At 39.3% G+C, this 15,530-nt stretch overlaps 1 protein-coding gene across 1 annotated transcript in view; it reads left to right on the top strand.

Moving 5' to 3' along the window:
* The first annotated feature begins 296 nt into the window (after positions 1 to 296).
* The window catches only part of Arih1 (ariadne RBR E3 ubiquitin protein ligase 1), a 120,861-nt gene continuing 105,627 nt past the window's right edge, over positions 297 to 15,530 (top strand). Inside the window, exon 1 of the mRNA XM_027925737.3 lies at positions 297 to 974. Within this exon, the coding sequence (XP_027781538.1) occupies positions 606 to 974 (369 nt within the window). The 5' untranslated portion in view covers positions 297 to 605. The remainder of the gene's footprint in view (positions 975 to 15,530) is intronic.

The raw sequence follows: 15,530 nt of genomic DNA on the forward strand, positions 1-15,530 counted from the left end.
GCCGGAGGCAAAAGCCACCACCTGGGCGGTCCGAGGGCCCCTGCTTCTCGCAATCATCCGGAGGCCGGAGCCTTTTCGTTTCAAAAGGTCTACCCGTCTCGCCAGGAGCGCAGAACTGGCGCAGACGGAACCTCGAAGACGATTCCCGCGCCGCAGCTATCCCAGGCCCTCGGAGGCCGGGCCGTGGGGTCTCCCCGCACACCACGCAGGGGCAGCGGGGCGGGGCGCAGTGACGCACAGAGCAGTGACGCGACGACGCAGCGCGACGCGGTGACGCGCGCCCCTTTGTTGGCTCAGTAGCGGTAGCAGCGGCCGTGGAGGTGGCGCTGGGGACTGTTTTCTCTCGGAGGCCGGAGCGGAGCCGTGTCTGACTGAGGCGGGCAGCAAGCGGCCCCCTCGCTCCCTCCCTCCCTCCTCCGCGCCCTCCCCGCCGCCACCAGCCGCCAACCGCCAACCGCCGCGCCCGGGGAGGAGCCGCGGCCCGCGGGGCCAGAGCCAGGCCTGCGTCCGGACATCAGCCGGAGCCGGAGCGAGAGCCGGGGCCTCGGCGTCCCCGCCCTCTCCCCGCCTCGGCCAGCGTCCGCCGGGCCTCCGCGCGCCGCGCCATGGACTCAGACGAGGGCTACAACTACGAGTTCGACGAGGACGAGGAGTGCAGCGAGGAGGACAGCGGTGCCGAGGAGGAGGAAGACGAGGACGATGACGAGCCGGACGATGATAACCTGGATCTGGGCGAGGTGGAGCTGGTGGAGCCCGGGCTGGGCGTCGGCGGGGAGCGGGACGGACTGCTGTGCGGGGAAACGGGCGGCGGCGGCGGCAGTGCTCTGGGGCCCGGTGGTGGCGGTGGCGGTGGCGGTGGCGGCGGCGGACCAGGACACGAGCAGGAGGAGGATTACCGCTACGAGGTGCTCACGGCCGAGCAGATTCTACAACACATGGTGGAATGTATCCGGGAGGTCAACGAGGTCATCCAGGTGAGGGGGGCCGCCGCGCTGCCTTGATCGGGCTGAACCGGGGAGCGGATTCTGGCGGCCTGCGCGGCCCCGAGGGGCAGGCCTGGGCCTGGTGCGCAGCGCAGCCCAGCCCGATGCCTCCTGGCCCTGTCTTCTTCACTGCCTCTACTGGGGACGGAGGGTGTCGAAAACAGATATTCGCCAGATAGCCGGGTGTAGGGAGTTGCACTGGGGGCGGTGCTTCCCTGGACCTGCTGAGGCCGAGAGGCCTGTGGCCGCGAAAGCCTTCTCTTGCGGATAATTCCTGCTAGTTCCTGGGCCCAGTGTCCTTCCTGTGGCCGGAGGATTGCCTACGGGGGCCGGGTGGGTAGGTAGGGAAGAGTCTGGAAGAATTGGGTCCCTACCAAGGTTATCCCAGCCTTCTGTCTCTTGAGCACTTCTGGGAGGGATTAGGGTAGGCCTGTGAGGATCTTGGCGTACGGTTGCCCCAAGTGGGCACCAGTTAATAAAGAAATGGATCTCCTTGGCAGTCTTAAGTGCCTACTTAAAGATGGGGGAAGGGAACTATTTCTCGGAAGAGGTGCTGATGGGACTTCTTTTTGATGGTGAGACTTCTGCTTACATCTTTTATTAAAATTTTTAAAAAATGTTTTTGCTGTTCGTTTGGGATTTAACTGCTACTTTTCCCAGGCCTAGTTTAGTATGTAACTTGCTGAAGCTGTTGGAATAGTTATTGCAGATTGCCTACCCATCCTTGCAGCTACAACACAAACAAAACGCAGTGTTGTCTAATTGGACAAGACTCTATTGTGATTAAGAAAGCAGACGCTTTCTGCTTTTGAACTTATTTCTCTGACAATTTCTATTATGCTCACTAAGGTATGTTTGGTTTAAGTAATAATCACATCTCATTTAACCTAGTGCTTCAGATTTTGCATTTTTGAGCTTTAGGATATACTTTTCCACTTGGGAAAAAAGTTGAGGGGTAAGGGATGACTGAAAAATAAAAAATGAAGACTTGATTCAGTGCAGCTTTTAGAAAATATTAGTTACATGGAGGGAAACTATACATAAAAAAGCAAGTTATTGCTTTCTTGCAGGTTACTATTACTTTTTTCTTTAACTTAAAGTGGTTGGTTAAGTAAAGGTTCACTGACAGATCATCAGTATGTTGTCTACTTGTTGACTTTCCTTCCATTAACAGATTTTTTTTATAGTGTGTAATCATAAGTTTTGAAAATGAAACTGTCTATTTAGACAATATTTGAAGATTTGAAGATCATGTTTTAAATAACACAAAAATCTCACACCTAGTGCTGTTACTAAAATGTGGAAATCTCAAACTTTAGTATAGATAATGAGGTCTAAGAAGGATATGGAAGGATTGTGGAGGTAAGATAAGTTTACCTGCTATTTTTCTGATCCTAAAAATACGACAGTTAGGACTGGGGTTATGGCTCAGTGGTAGAGCGCTCACCTCGCACGTGTGAGACCCTGGGTTCCATCCTCAGCACCACATACAAAAATAAACAAGTGAAATAAAGGTGTTATGTCCAACTACAACTAAAAAAATAAATATTAAAAAAAATGCGACAGTTAAGTTCTTCAGCCACTAAATGAAGACATTTTCTTTTTTGGTACTGGTGATTGAACTCAGGTTGCTTTATCACTGAGCTAAATTCCCAGCCCTTTTTATTTTTGAGACAGGGTCTTGCTAAGTTGCCCAGTTGGCCTTGAACTTCTGCCTCAACCTCCTGAGTCACTGGGGTAACAGGAGTGTGCCACTTCCATTTTTCTTTGCTTTTTTAAAGGGAACTTTTATTAAAGAATTTGAGGTAAAATTCTCTTTATAAATCTGCAACTATGTGAAATCTGATGTTTTTAAGCTTATTACCTAGCTTCCTGGCATTTTAATTAGCATTTTCAAGAACCCGGTGACATATAATATTTAATATTTTGACTTATTTCTTAATGTCTTTTTTTCCTGTAGTTAAATCTCATTCAGCTTTCTCAAGTCTTAGGTGTGTCTTGGTACTGAGGCCAAAAGCAAGTTCTTTATGTCATTTCTGGAACAGAAATGTAGCTGAATCTGACATTATTCTTTCTTGGTTTAGATGAGAGAATAAATGTTGATGAAATTAATCAGACCTACAAAAAACTAGGGATTTTTTTAGGTGTCCTACTTATATTCTGTTTTCATTGCTTGAAAAACTTTCTAGTCTACTTCATTGTAAGGATGTTTTTAAGTAGAAATCCTGAATGTGTAGCATCCCTTGTTGAAAGTTCATATTTAGAAATACCAGTGCAATCAAAGGGGTAATACAGTGTATTCTAGACTATCTTCATATGGTATATTTACTTGTTCTAAACTGAGTTTGGTTATGTTGCAGGTTGTGTTGATGTTAATAGAGTTAAATTTTAAAAAAAAAACATACAAATAGTGCACATTTTAAGAAAAAACTGATTAGTCAAGAAAAAATTAAAAGACTGAAGTTATCTTTCCAGAACTCTGAATAACTATACACATTTTTTAAAACAATGGAATCACAAAGTACATATGTTTATTTTCAGTGGGAAAAAAACAGGTTGCAAAATCAGAAGGAATCTCAGAGCAACTTTCTCCTGTCAATAAGTAACTATTTTTGAAGAGCTTAGTGATTACAGATTACTAATTTATATAATCAGTCTGCTATTGGTCTTTTTATTTTCAGTTTATGGCTTTCATAAGCCCCATTGAGAATATCCTCAATAGGTCTCTCTTTGAATGTTTTATTACTTTTTTGGGGATATGTGAAATTGCAGAGTCAAATAATTTATTCATTTTAAAGATTTTGATACATATTACCACACATTGCTTTCAAAATGGTCATTTAAAAAAAACTATCAAGTTTGAACTTTTAGCATGTTTATTGGGCTTAGTATTTCTTTTGTAAATTGTCCTTTTTTTTGCCCATTTTATCCCTTTTGGAATATTTATTTTTTTATTGGCTTATAAGACTTATTTGTATTCAAAGAGCTTTTAAATATCAGTTGGATAGGATTTCAGTTTTTTTTTTTTTTTTTTTTTAATCAGTTTGGGTTTAATATGTCAACATGTAGGCCTCAGCATTCTAAGCACAGGCTCTACCACTGAACTATACCAATTACAGGTTTTATAAAGTTAAAAAAATTAAATTCTACTTGGTGCACACTAGGGAGCTTACTGTTAACTCTAAAAATAAATTCCCTGCTCCCATATGCTACTTTTCAGTATGAAATCATATGTTATTAGTGAATTTTAAAATACATTTGTAGGAGAAAAAGTTTGAAATGTGAAAAGATCACCAAGTTAATTTACTATTTCCATGGGAATTTGTTTACTTTTTCTGAGTTTTTTTTTTTTTAACTATTTCTGGGCCAACAACAGATAAATACTATTCTTTGCCCATATCTGCAGATTAGTTCTGTCTCTTTGTTTTTGTTTTTGCCCTGTTACAGATTAAACTCAGGCCTCAAGCATAGTAACATGCATTCTATCAGCACTCAGTTTTGGTCTTTTTTATTTTGCAGTAGGAGGGATTAAACCCAAGAGCCACTACTACTTGAGCCACGTCCCCATCCCTCCCTCCTTCCTTCCCTGGCTCTTGATCCTTCCCTTCCCCTTCCCCTTCCCCTTCCCCTCCTTCCTTCCTTCCTTCTCCCCCAGGCAGGCTTTCATTAATTTGCCCTGGCTGGCCTCCTTTTTCTTCCTCCTTTTTCAGTTTCCCTGGTACCAGAGATCATAGACATGTACTGCTGTGCTTTGCTAGTTCAGGTCTTTTAAAGTCAGCACTGTTTTTCTTTTTTAATTTATTTATTCTTTTTGTAGTTGTTTTACTTTTATGTGGTGCTAAGGATCGAACGCAGTGCCTCACATATGCTAGGCAAGTCCTCTGCCACTGAGCTACAGCCCCAGCCCAGCACTGTTTTTCTTTTAGAAGACTCTTTGTTTTCTGGCTTTATGTAACTCCCTGATTGTTTTGTTTAATATGATCTTGTTTTACTTAAATCTTTTGTGGCAACCTATCTTTTAAAAAAATTTTTTTTTTAGTTGTAGTTCGACACAATACCTTTATTTTATCTATTTTTATGTGGTGCTGAGTACTGAACCAAGTTCATTGCACTGCTAAGTGAGCGCTCTACCACTTAGCCACAACCCCAGCCCGGCAACCTACCTATCTTACCTTTTGGGCTTTTTAAAAGAAATTCAGAGATTTTCTTTAATGTTACCTATACCAATGACAGAGAAGTACTTAAAGTTTTCAGGATTATTTAATTACTATTAGTAATATTGAAAAGTGGTTTTCTGGGGCTGGAGGTATACTACCATGCAGGAAGCCCTGGGTTCTATCCTTAGAACACCCCCCCCCCCCAGGAAAAAAAAAAAAAAGAGCTAGCCATTACACATGTCTGCATTTGGGGAATGTTTAAACTTGCCATTTTATATTTCTACAACAATGTTCAGAAAAATTAGTTGTGCCTCAACCAGGCTGTATGTTAAGTAGATGTGGTTTTTGCCTAAGGAGAGCATATAGGATGGGAAACATAGAGGTCCTTGGGCTCTATTTCCAGAGATTCTCATAATTAAATAAGAATAGTTAGGTCTGAGGTGGAGCCTCAGCATCTATGTATTTTAGCTACTTCAGTAGTGATAATTTCTTTATCATCATGATTTTGACCCAGGGAGAGTGAGTAAAGTGAGAAGAGTACCAGCCCTTAGGAGTACCATATTAGGTGGTATGCTGATAAAGAGGGACCTGAAACTATGGGATATGAGTGGTCAAAGTGGAACTATAAAGAAAAGTGAGTATGAGTTTTTCTTTTGTAAGGTTATGCTAAATAGCCTATTTTAGATTTTTATTTTCTGGTACGGAGATTGAACCTAGGTCCTTGCACATGCCATATCCCCAGCCTATTTTAAAACCTATCAGCTGGGTGCAGTGGTGCATGCCTGTAATCCCAGCAGTTTGGGAAGCTGAGGCAGGAAGATCAAAAGTTTAAAATCAGCCTCAGCAATTTAGGGAGACAACCCAAGCAATTTAGCAAGATGGTGTCTCAAAATACAACAAAAAAAGAGTTGGGGATGCGCCTCAGTGGTTAAGCCCCTCTGGGTTCAATCCCTAATACCAAAAACAAAAACAAACAAAAAACCCCCAAGAAATATCTAGCCTATATATATATATGTATATATGTATATATATATGTATGTATTTAGTGTAGACGCACACAATACCTTTATTTATTTTTATGTGGTGCTGAGGATTGAACCCAGTGCCTCACATGTGCAAGGCAAGTGCTGTACTGCTGAACCATAGCCCCAGCCCCTATCTAGCTTATTTTAAAGAACAGAAATATCTAACCCTGTCTGAGGAAGTTTTGTTGGCTGTTTAATTATATTTCACCAATTTAAAGTGAGGTTACAAGCATAAACAGAGGGAGGCAGTGTATTCTGGAGTATTGGCTGGAAGCCTTGGGTTTTCCTCTAACTGGTAAGTTAACATCTCAGAACCTTTAGTGTTTGTTTTAATCTAAGAGGTGAAAACAAGAAAGTTGAACTTCTAAATTAGTCTTTTACTTTACTTTAACATTGTTTTAAAAACCTGTTAATTATAGAGATGTTCATTGCACATAAGACATTGAATTCCAGTATGCATATTAAATTAAAATTAACTTAACTTGGAAAGGATATAAGGTCTCAAATACTTTAAATGTACCTACTCAGTAAAGGAATTGGGAGGGTGTGTTTTGAAGCTATTGAACTTTTTTTTTTTAATATTTATTTTTTATGTGGTGCTGAGGATCCAACCCAGGGCCTCACACATGCTTTACCTCTGAGCCACAACCCCAGCCTGAAGCTATTGAACTTTTATCTTTTCCCAGCTGATCTCCTTGAGCTGTGAGTCTAATTTTAAGACTCATTTAATTGGTTATGGCAGCATTCCTGTGAATCAAACTCTCTGAGGTTTAGTTATCTGGTTTAATAAACCTTCCAGGTGTTGGTGATGCAAGCTAAAGTTTGAAAACCACTGGTATAGTTGAATTTTAATGCCAGTTTTTCTCCACATATATCTACTGCTAAAATAAGTTAACGACAGAAGTTTTTTTTTAAGAAATTAATAAAAGAAAAATTTCCAGATATTGAACATAGGGTTGGAAGGAGTTTGTCATTATTGCTGTTATTCTTCAGATAAAGTGGCTTTCTTCTTTTTCTTTTTTTCTAAAGTTTTTTGGGGGCTGGGATTGTAGCTCAGTGGTGTAGAGTGCTTGCCTCTCATGTGTGAGGCCCTGGGTTCGATCCTCAGCACCACATAAAAATAAATAAAGATATTGTGTCCATCTACAGCTTAAAAAAATAAATTAGTTCTTAAATTTTTTTTTTTTTTGTAATTGTAGATGGACAGCATTTGCTTATTTTTTGTATGTGGTGCTGAGGATTGAACCCAGTGCTTCTCACTTACTAGGCTCTGCCATTGAGCCACAACCCGGCCCCCTTTTTCTTTCTTCCTTCCTTTTTTTTCCTTTTTTTTTTTTTTAAGGCAAGCTGTCACTGTGTAACTCAGGTTGGCCTTAAACTTCTAGGCTCAAACACTTCTCCTGCCTCAGCTTCCTGAGTAGTTGTGATTATGGGTGTGTGCCAGGGTCCTGGGCATAAGGTGGCCTTTACTCAATTTCAAGCATGCAAAGAAAGCAGACTATTGATATCTAACATTCTAGATCGGAGCACTTGACTTTCCTTCCACTCCTTTTTCCCTATTTTTTTTTTTTTAATATAAGAGTTGAATTTCCTTATTAATATGCTGGAAGTGTGGTATAAGGTCTCAAATACTTTGAATGAACCTACTCAGTAAAGGTACTCAATATCGAAGCCGACTTATTCTCAAGGAGACTTAAAACACTCAAAGCTATTTGGTCAGCAAGTAGTTTAATGAAGTGCTAAGTAGATAGCAGTAGGTGTTCATGGAAGAGAGATGCATGCTTTCTGGAAGATGGCCAAGATTTGGATGAATAGAAAAGAGGGATAGGATACTTAAGATATTGCATGAGATGAGAATGAGAAAGCTGTCCGGAAAATGATGAGATCGGCTAAAGTAGAACTGAGTATATAAATGGTGGAGAATTATATAGAACGTGGGAGATTTGGTACTACAAAGAAAGGCAAAAGTTATTACACTGTAGTGGGTATATGTATTGGTTATCTTTCGCACTATTTATCTATCCCCAAACTTAGTGTCTTAAAAACAGCATTCGTTTATTGTCTCTCAATTTTCTGTAAGTCTTGATTCTAGGCACAGCTAACCCAGGTGCCTGTGGCTTCAGGGACTCTTTCAAGGCTGTTACCAAGGTGTCAGATGGGTTGGAATTCTCAAGACTTGACTGGGGAGGATCCCCTTCCAAACTCATGACTGTTGGCAGGCCTCAAATTTTCACTTGCTGGTTGTTGGCACCCCCATAACATGGTTCAAAACATAGTAGCTTGTTTCTTCTAGAGTGGGAATTTGAGAGAAGGCCCCTCCAAGGTAGAAACCACAGCTTTTTTTTTTTTTATAATTTAAAATTTTTAAATTTTTAAAAACTTTTTGTTTTGTAACTGGACACAATATCTATTTATTTTTATGTGGTGCTGAGGATCGGACCCAGGGCCTCGCATGTGCTAGGCGAGTGTTCTACTGCTGAGCCACAATCCCAGCCCCGACACAGCTTTAAAAAAAAAAAAAAATTCTTTATTTGTAGGTGGACACAATGCCTTTTATTTTTACTTATTTCTTTATGTGGTGCTGAGGATTGAACCCAGTGCCTCACCCGTGCTAGGCAAGCACTGAGCCACAACCCCAGCCCCACAGCTTTTTTTCTAACTCAATATCAGAAGTAACATTCTATTATTTTGCTCTCTTCTGTTTGTTTTAAGTGAATAGCTAACTCTAGTCCACATTCAAGAAGAGGGATTATACAAAGTTGTGACGATCAAGAGGTGCACCTCTTTGGGGGCCATCTTAGACTACCCACTACTTAATACATTCATCCATCCACCTGTTAGTCAAGAGATGAAGGACAGGGCTGGGGTTGTGGTTCAGTGGCAGAGTGCTCGCCTAGCACGTGTGAGGCACTGGGTTCTATTTCTCAGCACCACATATAAATAAATACAATAAAAAGGTCCATTGACAACTAAAAAAACTTAAAAAAAAAAAGAGATGAAGGATTGTGTAATGCTGATATCTATCCTGTCAATTTGTGTATCACTGTGAAAGCATAGTAGTTTGGATATTTTTTGTGGTAGTGGAGATTTAACCCACTGTACTTTACCACTGAGCTACATCCCTGCACTTTTTATTTTGAGATATTGTCGTAAGTTGCCAAGGCTGGTCTCAAACTTGTGATCTTCTGGCTCAGGCTCCCAAGTTGCTGGAATTACAGGCATGTCTGACCCTCCCTGATCAGAATTTTTAAATTTTTGACTGATCATAAACATTATGCCTATAAAATGATGTGTATTTCTAATTACTTTTCAGTGGTTAAGATCAAAATAATAGTGTGTGCTTAGAATTGGCAGGAATGTGAGATTCTACAATCCACCGATTTTTTTTCTTTTTCTTTTTAACCCTAGTTACACCTAGCAAACAAACAAACCTAGTTACACACCACAAACCTAGTTACACCACAAACAAACAAAACACCCTAGTTAACCTAGTTACACCACAGACAAACAAACAAACACCCTAATTACATAGTGAAATCTCCATAGAGTATGTTCATTATGCTTCTTAGATAATTGTAAATTTATTTATTTTTAATATTTATTTTTTTGTTTTAGGTGGACACAATATCTTTATTTTATTTTTATGTGGTGCTGAGGAGCCAACTCAGGGCTTCACATGTGCCAGGCAAGCACTGTACCGCTTGAGCCACAAACCTAGCTCGATAATTATAAATTTATATTCAGTTGCAAGAAATAATGCAGATATTCTCAATATTCTTTGATTTTTCTGTAGTATCTTAGAAATAATGTCTTAATAAAACATCTGCACTTTATCACAACCAGGATGTTGACATTGATGCAATCTTCTCATCTTAGTCAGAGTTTGTTACTTCTGGGTCAGGAACCCAGACTCCACTCAAGACCAGTAGATAGGCCATTGTGGATTTGGGCCAGGCAAAGCCATTAAACAAAAATCTTCCCTGGATTATTTTAGTGCACAACAAGTGTTGAGATCCCCTGTTCTTGTCTAATGTTTCTAAGACTTCCTTCTGTTATTCTCTTTGCTTAACTACAAATAAATGATGGTGATCTGTTTTGTGATGTAACTTATTCTGCTAAGTGACTCCTGATTTTTTTTTTTTAAAGTGGAAATAAAATATGTTTCCATGTTAGCTTTCACTCTGTTGTTCCTAGAGTGAACCCCCCCCCCCAAATTTTGTTTATTTATTTACTCTTTTTTATATAACTGTCATTTTGGAAGCCTGGCGGGGGGTACTCCCTTAAGTTAATCAACTTACCTTCCTTCCCTTGTCCTTCATTCTTCATTTCCTTTTTTGACAGTGAATCTCCCCCCCCCCTTTTTTTTTTTTATTTGGTAGTTCTGGGGATCAAACCTAGCATGCTATATGCTAGGCAAGTGCTTTACCACTGAGCTACATCCCCCAATCCTTAATTCGTTTTGTTTTTCCTTCGGTTTGTATTTTTTTTAATTTGTTCTAATTAGTTATACATGACAGCAGAATGCATTTCAATTCATTGTACACAAATGGAGCACAACTTTTCATTTCTCTGGGTATACAGAAGTGGTCAGCACCATATGTGCAGGTCATACATGTACCTAGGGTAATGATGTCCATCTCATTCCACCATGTTTCCTGTCCCCATACCTCCTCTCCACCCCTCCCTCCCCTTTGCTCAATCCCTTAATTCATTTTCTTTTAGTTAGTTTTGTTTTAAAATGGAGTCTCACTATTGCCCATGCTTGTCTGCTTCTGGGCTCAAGCAGACCTTTTGCTTCAGCCTCTCCATTGTTGGGACTACAGATACATTACTATGCCAGGCTGAACCTGTATATTTGATGATGCATTTTGCATAGTTCTCTATTTTGCAGTTAGACACTCCCTTTTTAAAAAGACACAGCATCATAGACTAAAATCCTTGACAATATATGTGCAGCCCAGCCTTTGACACTATAACTTTATAAATAGTTTAATAACTACTATTAAATATTTAGATTGGCATTTTATGATTACTTGCTGGATGAAAGAATGGGTAGTCTTAACTTGGTGAATGAGATCTTTTTGGGTCTGTGGAGATAGTGGCATTCCTTCCATTTTCAGTTAAAAAGCCTGAGTTTGTTTTTGTTTTTAACTGTCAACTCACTTTATTATAGGGTCAGTACATTTCTATAATCATGTATGATTTAAATTTCTTAATGATTTTTGCTCTTTTCCTAATTTTCTACTCACCCAATGATAGGTGCTCACCTGGCTTTATTTTTAGATATTTTATTAGTACATATTTATTATATAGAACAGTGGACTTCATTGTGTCCATGTTATATTCATTATGTTCATATAATATATGCATATATGACTATGCTTCTTCACTTTGCTTCTTCCATCCCTTCTCTTTAGTCATATATTCATATTGCATATTATATGAACACAATGAATATAACATACATATATTATGTGTATATATGTTATATGCATATTACATGCATAGTCATATATGCATACAACATATTTTGATCATAAAACAAATTTTGATCATTTTCACCTTATCACCCTCCCTTCACTAATTTTTCCTTTCTACATTGATGTTGTCTTCTTTTTTTGCATCCTCAGAGTCTACATAGGAGAGAAAAAAAAGTTTTATTTGTTTTTCTGCATCTGGCTTATTTCACTTAATGTGATGATCTCTAGTTGCATCCATTTTTCTGTATATCACATGATTTCATTCTTTATTGGTGAACAATACTCCATTGTGTGTATATATATTACATTTTCTGTATCATCTATTTGTTGATGGGTACCTAGACTGTTTTCATAATTTGGCTGTTGAGAAGTATGCCTCTATAAACACAAGTATGCAGATAACTATTTCAATAGTATATTCACTTTAATTCTTTGAGATCCATGCAGAGGAGTGATATATATCTGACTTTATTTTGAATAATGTCTCATTTGGTGTGTCTAGGTGTATAGTAGAAGTCCAATTAGTATTGGAGTTAAATTGATGGATAGTCTCCATTAATGGTATCTCAGAAGGCATCTTAAAAAGTTCTTATTTTTGCCAGAGCTAGCATCTGCTCTGGCAAATCAACTTTTTAGAGCCCCACTTTTCTTTTTCTTCCCATTTTAAAATAAAATATTGTTTTAAGGTCAAAAGATTGTGAGGATCTTTTTTAAAATATTTTTTTTTAGTTGTCAGTGGACTTTTTTTTTTCCGATGGGCACAACATCTTTATTTTTATTTTATGTGGTGCTAAGGATCGAACCCAGCGCCCCGCGCATGCCAGGTGAGAGCATTATCGCTTGAGCCACATCCCCATCCCCTGGACTTTTATTTTATTTATTTATATACAGTGCTGAGACTGGAACCCAGTGCCTCACACATTCTAGGCAAGCACTCTGCCACTGATCCACAGCCCCAACAGGTTGTGAGGATTTTAAATGAGAAAAACCAAGTATTGTTCTGGAAGTTTTTCCATCTAATTTTTTTCCTCCATGTAAACATTGTTTTCCCTTTTTTTTTTTTTTCCTGTGTTCCATTAAAAGAAGTGTCACAAGTGACCTGACACTTATTAATACATTTTGGCAAAAAGTATAGCAGATGATGAAGTATTATGTAACATTTCCATATTACTGAGACAATTATTTAGACAATGTTATGAATAGCTGTATCTCAGACACTTCTCAGGCTCATTTTCTTATTCCTTTGAAACTGTCATACTTTTAATTCAGATATTGCTGACTCCAATTGCTTGATAATATGTCCTCTTTTTTTTTCTTTTTAAGAGAGAGAGAGAGAATTTTTGTTTTTTAATATTTATTTTTTAGTTCTTGGCAGACACAACATCTTTGTTGTATGTGGTGCTGAGGATCGAACCTGGGCTGCACGCATGCCAGGCGAGCGCACTACCGCTTGAGCCACATCCCCAGCCCAATATGTCCTCTTAATCACAGTGTTACAGTTTTCTAGAGATTAAGTGTAAACTACAGATAGTAGAAGTATTTTCTACATTCCGTTTTTAAAAAATAGTCTCCTCCTTTATTATTAATATTTTTAAAACCTTTTTATTGCATATAAGGAAAAAAATGAATTTCCAGAGTGACATGAATTCTTCAACAGCTCAGGTAAAAGAAATTCACTTTGCTTCCTCCACCTCTTCTCTGTAAATCCTCCTTTTCCACTTCCTTGAAGTTTCTGAGAAAAGTTTGAGGAGAGAGAGGATGGGGTTGTTTTCCTCTAAAAGGAAGCATCTAGCTGGGTGTGGTATCACATGTCTATAATCCCAGCAACTCTTGAGGCCAGCCTCAGCAATTTAGTGAGGCCCTCAGCAGTTTAGACTCTTTAGACTCTTGTTCAAAATAAAAAGGGCTGGGGATATGGTTAAGTGTTGAGAGCCACAGCCGAAGGGGCCCCAGCAAACTTCCAGCTGCCGGCTGATGATTGGCTCACAGCGGCCCCAGCAACATCTAGCTGATTGGCTCCTCTGCGGTGATGCTCATTGGGCTGTTTCCCTGCCCTTTCAGACCATGGAGCTGCTCATTGGGGGACTTTTTTGGCTCCGCCCACGTGACCCAGCCAATCGGCCTCAAGAGCAGGAGGATTGTGGGAGGTGGAGAGAAGCTTGTGTGGGAGAGAGAGGCTTGTGGAAATCCGGTCGTGGCAGTTGAGGCTCTGAGGGTTTTTCCTGAGAGGCTGTTTTGTTTGGCGTGTGTGGTTCTAAAAATAAAGTTAGTTTCTTTTGACAAGTGGCTCCTGATTGTGCCCAGCCAGACTGCGGCAGTTAAGCACCCCTGGGTTCAATCCAAAGCAAAAACCACAAAAACAGTATTGTACAACATGAAAGAAGAGACCTATATTGGCTCTTAAAATATCACAAGAATATTAAAATTTACTTAATATAGACTAAACAGGGATGGCAAGTACTTCCTTCTCCCAACAACTCTGCTCAATAAGAATTGAGAATATGCAAATTATTATAAAGTTTCTGGTGTTCAAATTGTTAATTTATTTATTTGTCTAAGTTTTTGAAATTTTTATTGTTTCCACTTGACACGGTGAAAGAAAAAAATATGTATGTAAATCCACATTGAGGGAAATACCTTTTAACACCTCTCCCACCTGGTGGGCTCAGCTATCTTTTTCTTCGGCCACAGCTTCCAGACCAGCTTAGCTGGAAGTTGCCTTGGGTGTAAATTGTTTAACTTTCACCCCAATCACTTGGTGCAGCAGAGGTTTCTGAGCCAGATCCCAGATAGTATTTTCTACATTTTAAACAAGTATTTATAATAAAAACCTCTAATGTGGTCACTAAGAATTTTTATCATTTTGGACAGAGGTTTCTCTTCTTCCAGAGGTAGATGGTTCTTCCTTTAATTGACTTTCCTATTATGGATTTGTGGAATTTGAGAGTCATTCTTGATTCTTTTCTGGCATTTTCTACATCCAGTTAGCTCTGATCATACTGGGTCTTAAATTTGTTTCATATTGTTGCCATCCTTTTTATTTTTACTAATCCTAGTCTAGTGCCTCATAATTTTACCTCCTATTTCTAGGCTTCCTGTCCATTTGTTATCCTGCTTCTGATCACAAATATAATAGTTACACTCCTGCTAAAGAGACTTATTGAAAGTCTGTTCCAGTCTCCTTAATTTGGCATTCATGGTGGTGGCGCTGGTGGTGGCAGTGGCTACTGCCTCTACTGCTGCTTCTTTTATTTCAAATATGTGCATTCATGGCTCTTACATCTTATTGTCAGATTTCTTTTTCTCCCATTCTCATCTGCTGCTGTTGCTCATTCCCCCCACTTGCATTGGTTATAATTCCTTATTATAATATATATTTATTATAACATATATTTGTGTTTTCCTACTTTTGTACATGCTAGTCATTCTTGTGGTACTCGTTCTGTCTTTAACTAATGTATTCCTTTTCAAAATCCCCTCATACATTACCTCATCTCTTTCCAGGTACTCCTCCTCTACTTTTCTAGTTCATCATCAACTGTGTTTGCATAGCACTTCATTTGGATATTTGGTGTAGCCCACAAGAACTTGTAACATAGCCTAGCCATCTTTATATCTATTAGCTAGATATGAGGGTTTTGAGTATGAGAGCTTAACTCCTTGGTCTTTATGTTGATAGCATACAGCACATTAATAGTCTTTGATGTTATATACTAGGTAAATATGGGAAGTATGTTCTTGCTTATTAAATGCTACTGCTTCAGTTTTCTTAATCTTTAAGCCAAAAAGGGTGCTAGGTGAAATTTTCTTCTGGTACTTGTAAATTATGATTTCTAGATAATCTCAAAGTCCTGGTATAAGAAGATGATAAGAAAATGTTTAAAT

The sequence above is a fragment of the Marmota flaviventris genome, chromosome 2 (genome assembly GCF_047511675.1).
Source record: "Marmota flaviventris isolate mMarFla1 chromosome 2, mMarFla1.hap1, whole genome shotgun sequence".
Classification (NCBI taxonomy): domain Eukaryota; kingdom Metazoa; phylum Chordata; class Mammalia; order Rodentia; family Sciuridae; genus Marmota; species Marmota flaviventris.